At 37.1% G+C, this 19,243-nt stretch overlaps 1 protein-coding gene across 3 annotated transcripts in view; it reads left to right on the forward strand.

The window, feature by feature from the left end:
- The first annotated feature begins 3,835 nt into the window (after nucleotides 1-3,835).
- Nucleotides 3,836-19,243, forward strand: part of brsk2a (BR serine/threonine kinase 2a) — a 220,666-nt gene continuing 205,258 nt past the window's right edge. For all 3 annotated transcript variants that reach the window (XM_079859711.1, XM_079859712.1, XM_079859713.1), the window contains exon 1: nucleotides 3,836-4,248. In XM_079859711.1, the coding sequence (XP_079715837.1) occupies nucleotides 4,155-4,248 (94 nt within the window). In that variant the 5' untranslated portion in view covers nucleotides 3,836-4,154. The remainder of the gene's footprint in view (nucleotides 4,249-19,243) is intronic.

The following is a 19,243-nucleotide window of genomic DNA, read 5'->3' on the forward strand; positions in this document are numbered from 1 at the left end:
TGGTTGATTAGATAATTGCATTAATGAGAAATTGAACAGGTGTTCCTAATAATCCTTTAGGTGAGTGTATATTGCGCCATTAAATATTCCTTTAAAGATTTTAAACCTCATTTTATGAAATAATGTCCGATGGCAAGTCATTCCATATTTTCATTCCTCTACATATTACAGTCCATTGTTTTGCATTGGTTTTTGAAATAGGAAGTCAAAAACATCCCTTTGATGCCTGCCTGGTATTTAAATTATTACTAGTACGACTATACAAAAGTTGACAGTACAGGACATTAGGAACTCTAGACACTGAAATACTTCTTAGAAAACAAAGCAGGGAGATAATCGTCTTATCCTTCACCAGTGGCCAACCTAAAGTTTTGTGCATTCTTATTATATTAGCCCCTCTATTACATGTTAAAGTGAGTCGTGTGGCTCTATTCTAGACTAATTGTAATTTTTTACTTGATGCACTCGACCACACTACTGGACAATAATCTAAATAAGTAAGAACCATTGTTTGCACACTTTGAGAAATACAATATTGTGGTAAAAAAATTGCACATCTCTTAGGGGCTGTTTACACAACACCATTTTCAACTAAAAACGTAAAACTTTTAATTGGCCATTCGTTTACACGACAATGACCTTTTGGGTGCCTGAAAACATAAACTTTTGAAAACAGGTTTCAAAGTGCAAGTTTTTGAAAACGATCTCCGTGTAAACAACAAAAACACGAATCTCTGAAGATGATGACATTCGGTCTATAGTGTTTCATAGCCATCATGGCCTAAGGATATATGCACTAACAATACCGGACAACTAAACAGAACACAGGCAGGAATATATCCTATATATTCCTGCCTGTGTTCTGTTTAGTTGTCCGGTATTGTTAGTGCATTGCACTCTGTCTCGCACGGTAAGTATCTTGTTCTAAACCCCCATTTTAATACCTCATCTTCTTCATCTTCTTCTTTATCTTCCTTGGATCAATGCGTTACACAGACCTCTTCCCATAACTGTTGCCATATTATCTGTTTTGACTACTTCAGCCTACTGTCTAATATAACTCCAAGAAGTCTTGTTTCCTCTACCTGTTCAATATGCACAGTCTTTACAGACAGATTTAACTGTGATTTGAATTTAAATGTAGAATTTGATCCACACACAATGCTTTTGGTTTTTGTCAAATTTATAGCCGACTTATTATTCCATACCCACTTTACAAATAATTGTAATTCCTCATCCAAAGCAGTAGACAATTGCTGAATTGATGTTGCCGGTAAATATAATGTTGCATCATCTGCATATGTGGCTGTCCGTGCACACAGTAAATGGTCTAAAAGCTACAAATCAGAGCAAAAACCGAGCCATGAGGTCAAAGAAAGTGGACTGTGTCGAGACCAATACAGATCAGGGGCTGATTACAAAAAAATAAAATTAAAATTAGCTGCATTGAAGGTTCACAGAAGCATGCTCTAGAAGTTTGGAACAAAGCTGGCAATCTGGACTCCTTGCCAACCAGAGCAACCGATGGAGAAGGGCCTTGGTTAGAGAGATGACCAAGAAGCTGATGGTCATCATACATGGAGAAGGGGGAAACTTACAGAAAGACAAAAAGGATCTAGGCTTTAAGGCAGAGTTGCCAGGCTCAAGCCCTCCTCAGCGAAGACACATGAAAACCCTCTTGGAATTTGCAAAAAAGTACCTAAAGGACAAGATTCGCTGGTCTGATGAACCTCAGTTTCAAGCGTCATGTCTGGAGGAAACCAGGGTAGAATGAAAGCTCAATGCAGCAAAATGTAGAGATACTCTTACTAAAACCTGGTCCAGAAAGTTCAGAAACTTGGGATTTGCAGAAGGTCCACTTTCCAAGAGGACAATGACCATAAACACACAGCTAAGACAAAACAAGAGTGGCTTATGGACAACTCTGTGAATGTCCTTGAGTTGCCCAGCCAGAGACCGGACTTGAAACCATTCAAACATCTCTGGAGAAACCTTAAAATAGCTGTCCACCGACGGTCCCCATCCAACCTGAGAGAGCTTGAGAGGAAGAAAAGAATGGCAGAAAATCCCTAAAGGGAGATGTTTAAAGCTTGTTGCATCAATGCCCAAAACTGTAAAGGTGCCTCAGCCAAAAACTGAGTTTAACCTTAGTCTACAACATGACAAAATATGAAAAAAAAATGAAGATGCACAAATGTTTTCGAAAGACATTTTATATTGTGATAAGCATTACTCATGAAGTATGTCCAAATTCTTAGTATTCATGAAAGAGTTTGTGAGAAACACTGTGTCGGTTTACCACTTCTGTAAAAATGTATGAGTGGACATTTTACTATCTCATGAGGCCACGGGCGAGGACTTGCCAATAGCAGGGATGTGACGCAACTTAAAATGCAGGTCATGTGAAAATTGCAGTAAACTGTATACAGGAACTTGTTTAATTGAACTTATTTAATTTAATTAAGGTCCTATCAGAAAGTATGTGCAAGTGTTGGGGTTTGCAATCTTATATTAAGGTATATGGACCGGAGGACAAAAATATAGAGAACATCAAGTTCTCTATTGAGGACAACCTGGAACGGTTTTTGTTCTCGATATTTAGTTTCAAACTGTTGTTAATGTGTCTCAAATTTCACAGTTCAAGTACCTTGATGAGTATTGAGTTACTAAAGCATGTGTTGTGGTACAGTGCTGTATATCCACAGGATATGTAATGCAATGCTGTGAGTTGCGGTGAACAGTCAGATCCTCTCCTACTTCTCAAAAGTAGGGTCCTGTCTGTCACACTTGGGGAGGCGTGTCATTGGCGTCTGCCCCTCCGGCACCTGTTCTCACTCTCACACAGGTCTGAGATCAGTAGGTTGTGAAATTAAGGTCCTGGCCAACACACTCTGCTCAGTGAACACAGCACTGGAACCTTCATGAGCAGGTCACTGATACACCGCAAACTGTTTCTCATATGTTACATTTAGATCACAGCAGAAAAAAGTGGCGAATAATAAAAGAATAGTCAATAATCTATCTATCTATCTATCTATCTATCTATCTATCTATCTATCTATCTATCTATACAGTATATATATATATATATATATATATATATATATATATATATACATATATATATATATATATATATATATAGAGAGAGAGAGAGAGAGAGAGAGAGAGAGCAATGATTTTACAATTATCTGCTGTTAGAGAACACTCAGCGGTCAGACCTGTGGTTGCGGCACACAGACGTTCTCGCGCTTGGCGAGCTTCTCAGTCAATCAGAATTAAGCGCTGCGGACCAGACTCTACACGCGGAACCACCAATCCTACTACGATAAAGGCATATCTCATTAATATGCATTAGGGTTTGATGATGTCACGTGTCCATCCTCCAATGTCGAAGGCTTAACTTATTTAGTAAAATTAATGTAGCCTACAGTAAATTAAAGCAAAAGTGCCAAATGTAAACAATGAAAATAAATTAATGTAATGCATATTCACAGAAATGAATTAAAAACTTAATATATTGATTTAAAAATTGAACACAGGACAAAATTGTGTTTATTATTTTCATTTGCATACACATATATTTAATTACTTATTTATTTATTTAGCGTACAGATTTACTAATTTATTTCATTCTTATTTATTTATTTCTTTTAAAATTTGGTTCATTAGTTTATTGGTCTTCAATAAAAAAAACTGCCTTCTTAATATTAATAATTTCTGCTGACGTTGCTCGGTCACTATCCAGTAGCGAAAGCTTAGCTTATGAATATTGATGAGCTCGCCTTTCCCGTAGTAGCGTTGTCTGGCTCGCGCACCGGCCACTGACTCCACAGAGAGAGAGAGAGAGAGAGAGAGCGAGAGAGCGAGAGCGAGAGAGAAGCCGCACAGGCGGACACAAGCTGTGCAGGTCCCGCGATGCCAGTCGGTTCTTAAGCCGCCCGCTTCACCCCCGTGAGAAGGAAAGGAGAGGACACATTAAAAGACCCCTTTTCCCACCTTAACCACAGACTCTCGGTCTGAAACGGACAGGAGAAACCAAAAGAGACAGCGTTAAATTGGAGTAAAGCGCGTCCTCCGGTGCACCCAGCTATAAGAGGATTGCTGTATCCCAAGAACTGCAACGCCGCGTGAAGTGTGTTTAGACGGGAAACATGTCATTGTCTGGGAAAGAAAATAGCTCTACCCCTCATGCCAATTACGTGGGACCATACCGCTTAGAAAAGACCCTCGGGAAAGGACAGACAGGTTTGTGCTTTCATTCAGACATTCAAATTGTTTCTTTTGCCATTGCATTATAATCTCCACGTAAGAGAGATCAGCATGTGTTGAGTTGGCTGATGTTGTGTGTTGGTTATATGTTGTTCATGTGCTCGATGGACAGGTGGATGCATTTCTGTCACTGATTTCTGTGTTCAGTCACTAACCGTATCTGCAACCTTCAGCTCGGGTGTGTTGCAGCATTGGGATCTGAATGCGTGCTTATGAACTTGTCTAATACACTGGAGTTTTACATGATACATGATGCATAAATGATAATAACTACCTGCCCAATAACTTGAACTTTTAAGAATAACTGTCGGCAGGGTATCGCCACGATCGACACCTTCATATTTTCATTAGCCTGTGGCCATAAGGGTTTACAGGTGTATGATGATGCCATACCTGAAAGTGATCAATTCATTAAAATTACTGCTATTTTCTGCGTTTGTCTTTAGATATTGATAATTAACAAATTCAAAAAGTAGAATCCCTGCATAGTTACATTACATATATTTGCATACTTATTTAATATTTTGTTTATTAATAGTACATGTTTCATATTGATGTTATTTATATATAACAGATTATGTATTCTATTTTTTTAAATGAATGTTTTTGTATAATATTGTATAAAATTCTCCATAAAATATGACAGTACATGTGGGGTGGCAGCAGGAACCACCAAATCACTGCAAGGAGAAAGTGATGCAACACTTTATTGCTGTTTCTGCCCAACAAATATTACAATTGCGTTTGTTTTCTTATAACCTCTCCAGCAGAAGATGCTTAGTGCATGTTTTTGGGAACATGTTGATAGGAGCTGAAATTAGGCGATTGCTGGTATTTTATAGTCAAGATCCAATACACAGAGCAGTCCGTTTGAATAATGATGGTTTGATCGGTTGTGTGTTCTTGTTATTCTGCCATTAATGGGAACATATGTTTTCTGATAATTAAGATTATGCAATCAGCTCAAAGTTCAGATCCTCTGTGTTTCATTGCATTTATTCCTGTCAAGTTTTTCAGTGACAACTTTAGCACTTTAAAAATGTATGAATTGCACTTCAGTAGATACAAAATACGGCTCCACTTTATTTCAATAGTCCACTTTAGACATTCTACTAACTTTAAGTAACTTTGCAACTACATGTCAACTAACTAACTAACTATTAGTAGACTGTAGTAGACTGTTAGGTTATGGTTAGGTGTTAGGGTTTGGGTTAGTCGAATAAGTTGACTTGTAGTTGCCAAGTTACTTATAGTCAGTAGAATATCTGTTGGGGAGCATTAAAATAAAGACTTAGCAGATATTATGCAGACAGTCTATTACTCTAATGACAGTTAGTTGACATGTTGCAAAGTTACTTATAGTTAGTAGAATGTCTAAAGTGGACACAAAATACAAAAGTTTATTTTAAAGATTGCACAAGCTCTCCTTTTAAAACATTTGACTAAAATAATAGATAAATGTACAAAAATGAAGACTCTGTGGTCGAACTGACTTCATACATCCACTAAAAATCACCAAGTTGATGTCAGAAATGTCTCAGTAAAGTGAAGTAGTTCTGAGCTTGAGCTGATGCTGCTTGGCATGATCTTTTCTATATATGTTGTGTACTAGAACTTTTAAAGTGTCCAACGGCCCTCTGTAAACCGAAATGCTTCATCCCGGACGACAGTTTAAATATGTAATCCGTGCACGTGCACAGCCTCCAGGATTCGGTTTGTTCTTCATAGATCACAGTATATGTCAACTCCCGCTCTCCTTTGTGTTAGTGTGCATGTCTACCACCTGTCTGCCTAATCAGATCAGCGCGACACACACATTTGCCATGCCTGGAATGCGACTGACTCACTGTTTTTTCCCGTGTGGATGTTTAACGGCAAGGTTTAGTCCCGCTTAACTCACTTTCCAGGTATCAAGCAAGAGTTTGAAGACAAATGGCCAGTGATTGTAAGCTTCTGGATGCGAGCTCTGTCTGTGATGGATCTGTTATTTATAGTGTAAAGCGGAAGGCCTGGGCTGATCTAGCCGTCCTGTGCAATGCCATATCCATTATGTGATTAGGATCCGACACAAACACACTTGTGTTTGTAATCCCTCATGGTAAGTCTCTGGCTCACACAGTCTTTCACGTGGACCGGGCACTCGTAGGACCACGCGTGCCCGCTGACGAACCGAGGGAGGGAGAAAAAGGAATAAAGCTGGATTTTTGGCTATGGCCTTGAGGGCGTTTTGAAGTGAGAAAGAGTGAATTGTCTCGTTTCTTGTTGCTAGGGAGTTCCACAGTCTGGGTTAAAAATGCTGTTTTAAGGTTGTGCTGGTGGTTTATTTTAAATGCAGCTTCTAATTGCATAAACGCACGGTATAATTTCATATCTGTTGCTGTTGTGAAATGACGGGGTGGAATCATGTGATTTGCTGAAATGATGCAGTCTCCATTACAAGTTTTATATTTCAACTTCTCTACGCTGATCTAATACAGGATGATCGCTGTAGGTTTATGGAAGATGCTTATCAAGAGCAGTTTGTGGACAGCAAACCTGAAAGTACTCACATTTTTAATCATTCAGGATGTTGTAAAGATCTTGCATAATATTAATTTGAATATATTATCTAATGTTAATGGTACATTTAATTAAATATTTGTTTTATGTATATTACATTTTTTATTTTTTAATTTGTGAACATATTAATATGGTTTTCACTTTATTTTAATGGTCCGTTGACTATAAGTTGCACTTACATGTCTACTAACTCTCATTAGAGTGTTAGTAGAGTATTAGTAGACTGGTAGGGTTAGAATAAGTTGACATGTAGTTACAAAGTTGCTTATAGTTAGTAGAATGTCTGTTAGAGGACCATCAACAATAAAGAGTTAGTATAGTGTCTGGTTAAAGGAATAGTTCACTTGAAAATGAAAATTCTGCCATCATTTACTCACCCTCAAGTTGTTTCAAACCTGTCTGAATTTCTTTCTTCTGCTGAACACAAAGGATGACAAGCAAATGATGACAGGATTTTCATTTTGAAGTGAACTATTCCTTTAATATCTGCTAATACTCGACTGAGAGTTAGACATGTAGTTGCAAAGTTACTTATAGTCAACAGAATGTTCAAAAGGGACCATTAAAATAAAGTGTTACCACAATAAGACATGTTGCTGATTATATGAGAGGTATGTAGACTATAGTTGCATCCCTGATGGAAATGGGACAACACATATTATCCATTTTACTCAATCATATTATTTGCGATCTTTGCTTTCGATTAACATAAATCTCTTAAATGTGATCTACTAAATCTACTAGAAAAAAATATTTAGGGCGAATGTGAACCAATCAAATACTTGAAAATGATTTTTGCTGAAACTGTAGTACCTAGCATGCTTTGCTTGGGACTTAATGAGGAGAGTAAAACTGTTGAAATTAAGTGTTAATTTATGTGTTTTTGAGCAAGATGAGAAAAGGGGGAGACTTGATAGTGTTTAATAGTGTTTAATGTTCAATTATGTTGGAATTATTAGAACCATTTAAGTTGCTTAGCTGTGCATTTACTATTTAACATTTTAGCATGTTAACATGCGCTAATGTTAGCTTATAGATTGTGATCTAGCTGGTTCAATCTTATAATTCAGTCACGTGACACAAAATAGGGAACCATTTAAAACCACTATGATACTACTAAATTGACTTACTTAAAAATGACTTCATTCCATGATGTTGAAACTGTGAACAAATCATGTTTGTTTAACTTAATTTGTTCACGTGGGACTGATATACAAGATTAAATCATGTAAATCCAGCACACTTTTTCTTCAGGCTGTCAAGGTTAAAGGTACTATATGTAAGATTTTTGCATTAAAATATCCAAAAACCTCTAGAACAATGTAATATTTTAGCGTCAAAGCTGAATTGCTGGTAACATAGCAAGCCACAGTTGTTTGTGATGGACCATAATTATTCATTATCGTTTGCCACGGGTTCTGTCACCAATGTTATAGAGTCTTTTTGGATTATAGCCTATTTCATATAGAAGAGCACCTTTTGCAACACTTTTGATCACCTGTCCGGACATGATCCTTAGCATCCAGCCTAAACATTATTGTCCTTGAACGGATATTTAAGGTGCTTGGTATTGTGTTGTTGGTATTTTAGGACAAAATTTAAAAAATAAATGTTTTTGGGTGCTATGTTTTGGTCAACGTTTTGGCCTCATTGCTGAATTTTTAATGGTTTCCTGATTAGCCAGCCACAATAAAGCAATCAAGGTGTTTGTTTTCCTTATCAATGAACTCTGAGCTGGTCTGATCTCTTCCGATTTGAATGAGTAATTTTGCTTTTAATGTCCTTTGTTGGTATTTTTGGGGCAATCTAACAATGAATAACATGCATGGTCGAATTATTTCCGGCTCAAGTTGTTATAAACAGACCAGATTTTTTTTTTTCCTCATTGTGACTGTTGATGAGAAAAGTAAGGGGAAAATCTAATTTCATATAATTTCCAATCAACATTTTTTTTCTCCATTATTTGGTATGGCACACTGAATGTCTGGAATACTGTGTCTATTCAGTCTAGTGTGCTTAAGTTATGCAGTCTGACATGTCAAAATACTGTCTCACTATTTGAATTGATGTCACACCATATTATGTTTTATGTATATAGTACTTAGGTCTTTAGACTCCTCTCAGATTGGAACAAGTCTTGCTTGTTAGCCTTGTTGCCGTTAGCAAAGTCTGCGTCAGGCTTCTGACTCAGTTATTCATGATGCGAGACATTACGCCCCGGCCTCAACCAGCCAAAAGCTGCAAGATGGACAACTATGAGACATTTGGGTCTTTTATGGAGGTTGTAACAGTTTTCTTATGAATTACATTCTGAATCTCCAAAGGAGTTAAACAAACCTCAAGCATGTTGGTTGTTGTCGTTGTTGCTTTGCTTTTTTTCCTGCAGTTTGAAAGGTTTGTTCTTTTTTTTTTTTTTTTTAACAATGATTTTAGATTAATTTTGGGCTTTGACCAGTTTTTTTTTTACACAAAAAGTTAAGTAAAGGTTTTGGATTTATATTTTGTTACGTGTTTTAATTTTAATTTTCAGTGTATTTTCTCATTATTTGACCTTACATTATTATGTATTCCAGTTTATGTGATAATCAGCAGTGCTTGGCTTAATTTGACTTTTTTTTTTTTTTTTGTAGCAGGGTCTCATCTGTGTAGCTGCTAGGCTTGAGCGAACCAGAGATTGTTTACCAGTCTTAAGTGGTGTGTGCAAGTGGGTTACGTACACATGCGAGTGTGTGTACGCATATATTATTAAAAAAATAAATGAATGTGCATTATAATGAGACAGTTGTTATATTTAGGGCTGGCTTTGTTCAAAATAGAATACTGCTCACATTGTACAGTACATACAGCCTATTACTACTGTTATTATAATATATTTTTTAAATGTAAACTATTACATTTTTGTTCAAAATTAATAAGTCAATACATTGTTGATCCTTCTTTCTAAACAAATTTTTGTCTTGCCCTGATTCACTATGGTAAGCCCATTGTAAGTGTTAATATTTTAGACCTGATGGAATGGTTTTCGTGAGATTGTCTACGCGTCTCGTCATATCCGCATATAGAGAAAACTTGCTCCGGCTACTTTGATGCATGTATTTTGTGGGAGTGGCATAGGTTAGTTGTCACAATGAGCAAGAAAGTTTGACATGGAGCATCTAAATCTCCATCCCCAACAGAGGAGAGTCTGAACACGACCGAGCTCGTAAAACAAGAATCAACACTGGCTTGGGTTTTCAGAGATGGCGAGAACTGAGAGATTTGAAATGCTGTAAAAGCGAGATTGTGCTTTTATTACTCAACTGGTGAGTAAGGTATTTTATTGTACAGATAAATTAGCTCTCTATCAGAGTTCATTGAAAAGCATTATCTATTGTGAAGGGTCATTTCATTATGGTTGTTGAAGCGCTGTGCTGGAATTTATTTTCAAGCAAGTACCGTGTCTATGGCTATAGCTACAGTAATGATATATACACTTAGCTACAGATAATCACATTCATCCGTACAGTCACGCTGAACCAAAGCACACCCAAAACAATGTTCTTCCGCAAAATGCAGAAGAACTTTGCTTGCTTTTTAACAACTAGAGGGCCAAAAGTTACAGTACATAGTGAATTAGTTAAGTTAATTAATCACAGTACATTAAAACAAATTTGCACTAATTTGTATTCCAGAACAGAAATCTGAACATTGTATGAAGCCAGGTTCAAAATTAATTCTTGTTTCATTTTATTGACATTATAGGCAAAGGTTTTTACAGAGGAGATTTTGGATCTTTTAATCACTTCATAAATTAGAAAAGTGTCAACAGTATTTTTTTCACTATATGTTTTAGGAATAACATGTTAAATAATGAACAATTTATGAACAAACCCTTGTGTAAAATCTTATTATTTTGGTGTATGTTAGTGTTAGTGAAGTGGAGAAAGTGTAATAGAATTAACACTTGTGTGTATTCTGGATGGTTTCTTTTCTCTAATCTGAAAGATGATGTTATGGAAGCAAAATAGCCAAAATCTCAGAATTGTGACTAGTACATGAAAACAACTGTCTTGCTTGTAGTGTCTTACCTTAAATAGTAGCATCCAGTTATTATTGTGGAAATTGAAAGGTTATTTTGCATTTTTAATTAAATTTTATGTAAAAATGTTCAATCAGTCCAATCAAATACAAGTAAAAAAAAAGACATGTTAAAATCGTGTCTGATGTTACTTCCAGATCACATGTTATAATAGAAAGGGAAGGTCAAGTTGAGAGTATTGCATTATGGGATACAGTATTCCAATGAGTGTGTTCCGGTTACACACTCCTAAATTTAGCAAATGCCGCAGACTTTCCCGGATATTCTATACATAAAGAATGTATACAGAACACATACTGGATTCTGAAGACATTGTATTTAAATTGCATAAGGTTTATGGTAGTATGCTATTCTGGACATGGACCATTTCTACACTGCAAAAGAGCGACAACTTAATTTCTCTTAAACAATCACAACCTCTCTACCAAATGTGCCCTTGTGCCGATTGATGCAAATTTGCAGATGCGAAAAAATAATTACAGACCAATATCAAGGCCGTTTCTGGCCTGCAGAGAGTGAATGAGTGTGTATCTCAAGGTGAAAACTCAACTGAGATCTCACACAACGGATTGTCTCATTGTTTTACCATCAACTACAGAGAATGAGTGTAAACTGCCAACTGTATTGATGTTTTTGTCAATGGTGTTGGCCGCGTTATTCTAAATGATGGTGTTGACTGAGAACCGTTTGTCAAGATGTTCATCATTTATGCAGTACCTGTTATAGCTGTTAAAACAACAGTTCACCTAAAAATGAAACTGAAACTTTCCATCAATGAAAGTGGATATGGACTGGAGCTGTCAAGCTCCAAAAAGCACTATAGAAGTGTCCATATGACTTGTGCACCATGTTGCAGTCACGGCTCGTAAGGAGGAACGAGAGGCACAGCCTACCCAACATTTAGAGGTAAAAATGGGAGAAGGACGACTTAATAAAATGTCCAGTTATTCATTTCATTTCATGCTCTTGAGTGTGTGTTTCTGGTTTATAATTTCACTACTACTGTATAACATGATGTAGTTACAACCATTCTGAAAACTGTGCTAGGGTGAGTCTAATGGGACAGAGAAGGGGAGAGGGAGGCAAATCCACAGCAGGAGACTTTTGCCTCCTTTGGTAAAACAAAATGAGTCAATTACCATTGAGTATTTCAATTTCTGCAGTTAAGAGTGTTGAGAAAAAATACAGAGGAGGCTAGCCTCCCTTGGTATATCAACCAATCATCGTAGAGACGTGAATTATGTGATAATCGTTTGAATCTTAACGCAGTTAAGCAAAAAAATGCTTGGGAAGGGATCCCCAGACCGCTACAATTTAGTGTGCCTCCTCTATTTTAAAACCCACCAGCCTCCACTGCTTCATTGCAAGTCTGTTTTGTGTATCGCTGAAGAAATAAATTCATACAGGGTTCGAATGAGTAGATGATTTGTGAATTTTAGGTGCACTGTCCCTTTAAATGTAATTTTGGTTTAATGCAGTAGGGTTTGTTGGGCAGGTTTTATTGAGCTCTGTTTGAGGTGTAACCCAGCGTATCGGAGGCCGCTGTTTTGTCGTCAGGTTTTTGACAAGTAGAAAAGCCCTGAAATTGTCACAGAATGATGGGGCTGCTACGCTCAATTTTCCTTCAATTCCAAACAATATAAGAGATTTTCTGTTTTCTTGGTCTCCCGTCGACTGTTACACTGAAACACATCTGTGCTGCATGTTTGTGTACATGCACATTACTTTGCCAAGTGAATTTAATAAACAACATAATCAGGCTCACTGTGTGCCATTTAACTAGTTGATGTTGAATTGTGTAATTTTGATTGATTTGGAAACATAATCATAGTAAGATGCTCAGACATACTTTTGCAGCCATTCCCGTGATATGACAACATTAAACGTTCCCCATATACATCTACTACTGTTCAAAAGCTTGTGCTCAGTAGGATTTAAAAATAAATTAATGCTTCCCCCCCCCCCAGCAAGGATTCATTAAATTGATCAAAAGTAACAGAAAGATTTATATTTCAAATACATGCTGTTTTTTTTTCCAACTTAAAGCTGCAGTCCGTAGCTTTTTTTTGGGTTAAAAATTATCCAAAATAATTTTTTTGAGCAAGTACATAACCAGCCAGTGTTCAAAACTATCTGCTTGCCTGAGCTCGATTCAAAATGGTAAGCTTGTAATAATGTTTTTAATTCCAGTGGTACTGGTGGATTTCCGTGGGAAATTCGACCATGTCTTTGCGTCATTACCTCACATCTGTCCACACAAAGATGGAGTCTCGGCTAGTAGGTTATGTTGCATGTGAGGATGTTGGAGATGGAGATTTATAGCCTTTTCTCACAGCACTTGATATAATTAAACTTATCAATTTGATGGCGGATCCAGAAAGGTTCAAACGACAATCACCAGTGACAACTGGAGATTCACCCGTTGTAAAACGCGAAAGACTTCGGACTTCGGGGAAAAAAAGAGACTGGAACCGGCCCATGCGAAAACAAGGACAAATATCAGAAGGCACGCAACGCTGATGTTGTTAACATTAACAATTTGAGAACAAAGTATAATTTGCACGGTTTGACGTGATATGATAAGCGATCGTTAGATTTAATCCGCGCGATTTACTGCAATGTTTTTTTTCCTTAGTTGGTCAGAACAAAAGTGGATGTTACTTACTTGTTTAGACAACATTTTCCAGTGAAAATTCTTATGTTGTTCATACTTCCAAAAAGTAGAATCTGTGATTGCGACTGACAGTATCCACACCACCAGCGCGGCGACTGACAGCCACACATTCTCCTCAAAACATTGGATTCATCCGCACAGTGCCATGCCGAGGCACAACGCACGTAAAGTTGATAATTCCGCGAATAACTGCAATTGCACATTTCGAACAGAGATGGCGACAAAGAGGAAAAACTGTGGACTGCAGCTTTAAAAAATAAAGAATGTAACGGTTTCCACAAAAATATTAAGCAGCACAACTGTTGTCAACATTGACAATAAGTTTCTTGAGCAACAAATCAGCATACTGTATTGATCATGTGACACTGAAGACCGGAGTAATATCAGCTTTGATAATAAGATTTCATCTCAATATGACTGATTTTACTGCATTTTTGATCAAAAATATACATCCTTAGAGAACATAATACTTATTTTAAAATCATTAAAACAACCTTACAGACCCCAAACTTTTGAACAGTGTGTAGCTGTAGTTCTTTCATTTAAATACACCTGTGGTGAAAATCAAGCTTTTAATGTTGTTTAAATGTCTTTGTGGTGTTTTTAATATGCTTTAAGACAAACTATGTGCAAATTCATAAGTCAACACCATTGCGGAGTATGTTCTCCTTAAAACTGCAGTGAATCAAAGACAGTCTCAAAACCACGGTTTGAAATCGCTGGAGTTTCTGACGTCACAAACTACCTTGTAACCAATCAGGTCAAGGTGTGATCGTCAACGAGTGGATCTCTGAGCTGGAGTGAGTGAGTGGAGGCGGGGCTCATTTGCATATTCATAGAACCGTGTTTAATAAATGAGGCAAGTTTAGTTACATTCAAGCTATTTTAAGGCAGGAATATTTTTTTTTTCAAGGGAAAAACATTTAAATATATAATTTTGGTGAGTTTTAAGGGATATAATTATTGACTACAGGGGGACTTTAAATCACTCAATCAACCACTTCACTAATTCATACATTTTTAACAGTTTCATAGAAAAATTTACAAAACAGTAATGGAAATAACAGTGTAGGAAATGATTGGATATGATGAAGATTATAGGAAAAAATATCTAAAAGACGAACGGTTGCAGAGTTTAATGCATATTCAAATGTGTCTTTAGGCAACACAAAGTACATTTTGCTAGATTTATCTAGAACAGTTGCTTGAACAACATGCACTGATGAGTAACACACATTGCCACCGTTTGGTGACATCACTGTCTCTCGTTAATGTGTGACATGGGTTGCTATGGCAACGTACGCAAAGGCGGACAGCACACTCATGTGTTTTGTGCATGTTGCGAGTATGTGAGTCTCATATTAATCTCCAGTTTGCATTTGAGTGTGTATAGACACACAGTCCGCAGTGTTTCGGCACGGTCCACTCGTGATCGCAGAATCACCCTTAACAGGGCGGAATAGAGCGATTCACTGAGGTTTTTAATCATTTCATACATGGCGATTAAATCTCACTGGCCACTAATGGGATTCTCTCAGTAGGGTGCGCGGACCTCTCCCACATAATAACATTCAATTACTACAAAGTCTCTCTCCTCTATTCTACATCACCTCCTGTTACTTCAGTACTAGATCTGTGTGCTTGCATTTTTGGGGTGTTTTTAATTGTGTGCTTCTTTTGTATCCCCTTACCAGTGTTGTCAAGTCCGCAGATTTCCCACTGAATTGGGCTACGTTTAAGTTGTTGCTGCAGGTATATTTGTTTCTGCGGGTTGATTTCCACCCCCGTAAGAACAATCTCGGTGCTCCAACACCCCCAAAACCTCACAACATACAAATTCAGTGGTCGCCCGATGGAGAAAATCACATTGGGCTACTTTTAGGCTATTTTGACTGGCCATTGGGTTACTTTTGTTGCACAGACCTGGCAACCCTGGCCCATACAAGAAACTTTTTTTTTTTTTTTTGACAAACTCTTATAAAAGATGGACATATAGCCATTTAAGATTTTAAAATGTGAACATGAAATTAAAACTTATTTGATTATTGCTCTTACTGCACATGATGGGAGCAGGGGTTTTTTTTCCCACAAAGGTTTTTTTTTGCACTTGTACAGCCTCTGAAACAACTTTGCTTTTCAATTACATCATCAAATTTCTTTTTTTTTTCAGCCCTTCCCTTCCAAACTGTCCTAAAAAGGTACTTTTCTCAATCCAATCAATTTGATGGGTAAAATCAAGTCCTGCTCAACCTTTTTTTCGCATTAAATATTGTTTCACTCTAAAATACATCACATTACAGAAGTGAAAAAGGTTGCAAGTCTTATTTATACACCTCCAAAAGCATGTTAATATTAATGTAAAGCATTGTATCACAAAACCACAAGAAACATTATTCTTTGAAAAAAAAACAAAAAAAACCTCATTACCGTAATGCATCCTCATTACCATAATCCATCCTCATTACCATAATGCATTACCGTAATGAATCCGGGCGTTTTTTTTGTTTTCAGTAATTAAAGGCTGTGGTGTGCAACAAATGCCACAATGTATGTATTTTGTAAAAGCTTAACTTAAAAAAAAACATATTGAAAAAATAAAATATTAGTTTTTCATTAGGGTTATGAGAATTAATTTGTTGTTCTTAATGAGGAATGGGGGGAGGGGAGGGGGGAGGGGGGGGGGGGGGATGTACTTAATTATCGTACAAATAATGTCACAAATAATTTCACCACAAAACTTTAGCTGCATAGAGAAAGTGAAATCAATACAGGAATTTGTTGTTTTGGGTTTCAGTGTATTGCCTGACCAGCACTGTAACAGCATCCAGGTGTTTTATTTCATAATAATTAAAGGCAGTGCCACAAATACCACAATGTATATACTATATATGAATAACAATCAGATAGAGTTTTTTGCTCTATGGTAATGAGGAAAGGGGGGAAATTTACTGTTTTATGCTAATTGTCATGAAAGTCACAATGCAAAAAAAAAAAGATCTCAATGATCCTAAAAATAAGCATCATTTTCTAAGTAAAATATAAATTCTTATTCCTTTCTTTTGATTTTGGGATAACATATGACACATGTGTTCTTGCTTTGTGAGTTTCGCCCATGCTAGTTCGAAATTTTATACAATGCACTCCTCAATGACAACAACATGACAGAAAACAAGAAACCGAGTGTTTTAAATGTGTGCATGGCGATGAGCTTATAATGTGCACGATGGGGCTTTACTGGCTATTAGATGGACCAGCCTTGTTAAATGAGGAAAGTGTTAATGGCAAATTCTCACAGACACACAATTCAGTGACTCATCCTCTTCAAATTGCACAGCATCCCGACCATAAAACATATCCAACAGCTTAAATGTTTACTTTGCATCTTTGTGTAAAAAGGGCCATTTAGGGCCAAAATTGCCTTAGCAGAGAACATCTAATGGTTGTTTTTATGTAAATGCAGTGATTGCATGTGAAATCTGTTCTCTCAGTTAGCAATTTTGCTATAAATTACATAGAAGTTTGGAAAATAGAGATTGCTGTAATTTTATGTTATTTAGGTTGTATTTGCTGAAAGACTTCCAAATGTATCTTAAACAACTGTAAACTGAATCATTATGTCTTCACAGTATTGTGTAACGTTTTACGGCAGTCAATAAAATGTCTGATTTTGTGTTGCTGGGCTCTATACAGCACTGGTCTACTACAGGAAGGCATTTTCCAATTAATATGTTTCAGAAAAAATCATTAATGATATATGAGTTTCCTATAATGTATTAATATTAAAATTCAGTTCAGGATTGTGACCTGTTCACACTCAAATCTGAAATTGGCCACATAAAAAAATTATGTGAACAGCCCCAAAAAAAAATCAGATCTGAGCAGTAAATCAGAATTGAGCACGAACGTGTGTGTGTGTGTGTGTGTGTATATATGCATGAATGTATGGATGATTTCTTCAAATATGAGCAGGATTTTCAGGTTTTGTGCCTTTTAGTAAGCAATTCTTTACATGGTGTTAAGAGTTTACATTATTTTACTGACATTTAAACTAAAGTGCCAAACACACCAAAGTGCATGAAAGTAACCAAGTGCTATTAAGAGCTCTTCACCCTTTGACCCTTGAGGCATCATTTTGGTCAAATGCTCTGTGACACAACAGTTACCATTCTGACTCACCGTATTTGATTTTTCATGTATTTTTTTTATTGCGCTCCTCTGTTTGTTTAACGGTCAAGACCTCCGCTGTACAAACTGCCAGCAGTGAATATTCTTCCATAAATCACAGAATAAATGTCACCTTCGTGATGGGTCTTTAATGGACTCTGAGGGGTGGACAGCTCTGAACTTTACTTTCCCTCTCGTACTGAAAAACTTGCTCTATAAATGTAATAAGATCATAGGAATGTTGGACTATTTCTGTTGAGTTATATGGCAAGGTTTTCATGTTTTGCATCAGCAGGCAAATTAATAAGTTTTTCAATTAAATAATCATTAGCTATGTTTCCATCCACCTATTATTATGCGCATTTTGGGATATTGGATAAAAAAGATGGATGGAAATGCCAAGATGCGCATACATTCTAAAAAAAAAAACGATTTGATAAGAAAACATGCACGTATACTACTGTACGTTGGAAACACATTTATTACCAAATAAATTCCTCCATGCACATCAAAAAAGTCAACAGACGGATGGGACAGCATAACTGGAGCAACCAGCTGACTGATCCTGTTTTAGTTATTCTGAAATGCCTGATCCAAAGTCTGTCCTCAAAGTGGTTCGGTATAATTCCCTCCCTAAACTCTCTTAAGCTGCGTTTCCAACGAAATTTGTCCCTGGAACTTTTGTCCCAGGAACTTTTTTTCCCCCAAAACCTGATGCTTTCTGCGTTTCCACCACGGTCTAAAGTACTGTGAAGGTTAGACAAATTAGCCCAGTGACGTAGGACTGCACGCACCGCAACAGACATTTAAAAATGGTGTTTGAAATAAAATGCTGCGTTGAGTCAACCAATCAAAATGCGGCATGAACTCAACCAATCGGCATGTCCAGCGCCGAGTAACACCCCCTAAAGTTCCTGAACTGTGAAAAAATACTACCTCACGAGCAGGGACTTTCTGAGGGGGACGTTTTTAGCCAGAACTTCATTTAGACCCTGGTTCCTGCGAGTACCAGCCCAAAGTCCCTAGTTCCTGGGAAAGTTCCTGCGGCGGAAACACGACTTTACACGACTGTGTTCCCAAACAACAGGGATTTCCGCCTCCGAAAGCAAGATAACATGACCACGTTTATTGCTTTTCGTGTGCGTGCTCTGAGGCACAAGTAGTTTATTATATACGAAAAAGGACCCAGAGAGGCTTCACCTATATTTTCCCTAGTGATATTTGGCTCCAGTTTATCAGGAAGCGACTGTTTTGTTTCCTTTGACTCACTGGATGGAAACAAATGGTTTATGTGGTATTCCAAGTTAAATTTGCAACTTTGTATGGAAACATAGCTAGTGAAATGTACATCTACTTATAAATAAACTGTTATACAAGTGTTCCATAAGTAGCCGTTTTATCCTACATGGAGCGGGTCGCCCCCTCATGGGTGTCGCCATGTTGAGATCACATGACCAGCTGTGTCATGTTTACTTTACTAGCCATCATATTTTCTT

Source organism: Squalius cephalus (genome assembly GCF_949319135.1).
Source record: "Squalius cephalus genome assembly, chromosome: 23".
Lineage (NCBI taxonomy): Eukaryota > Metazoa > Chordata > Actinopteri > Cypriniformes > Leuciscidae > Squalius > Squalius cephalus.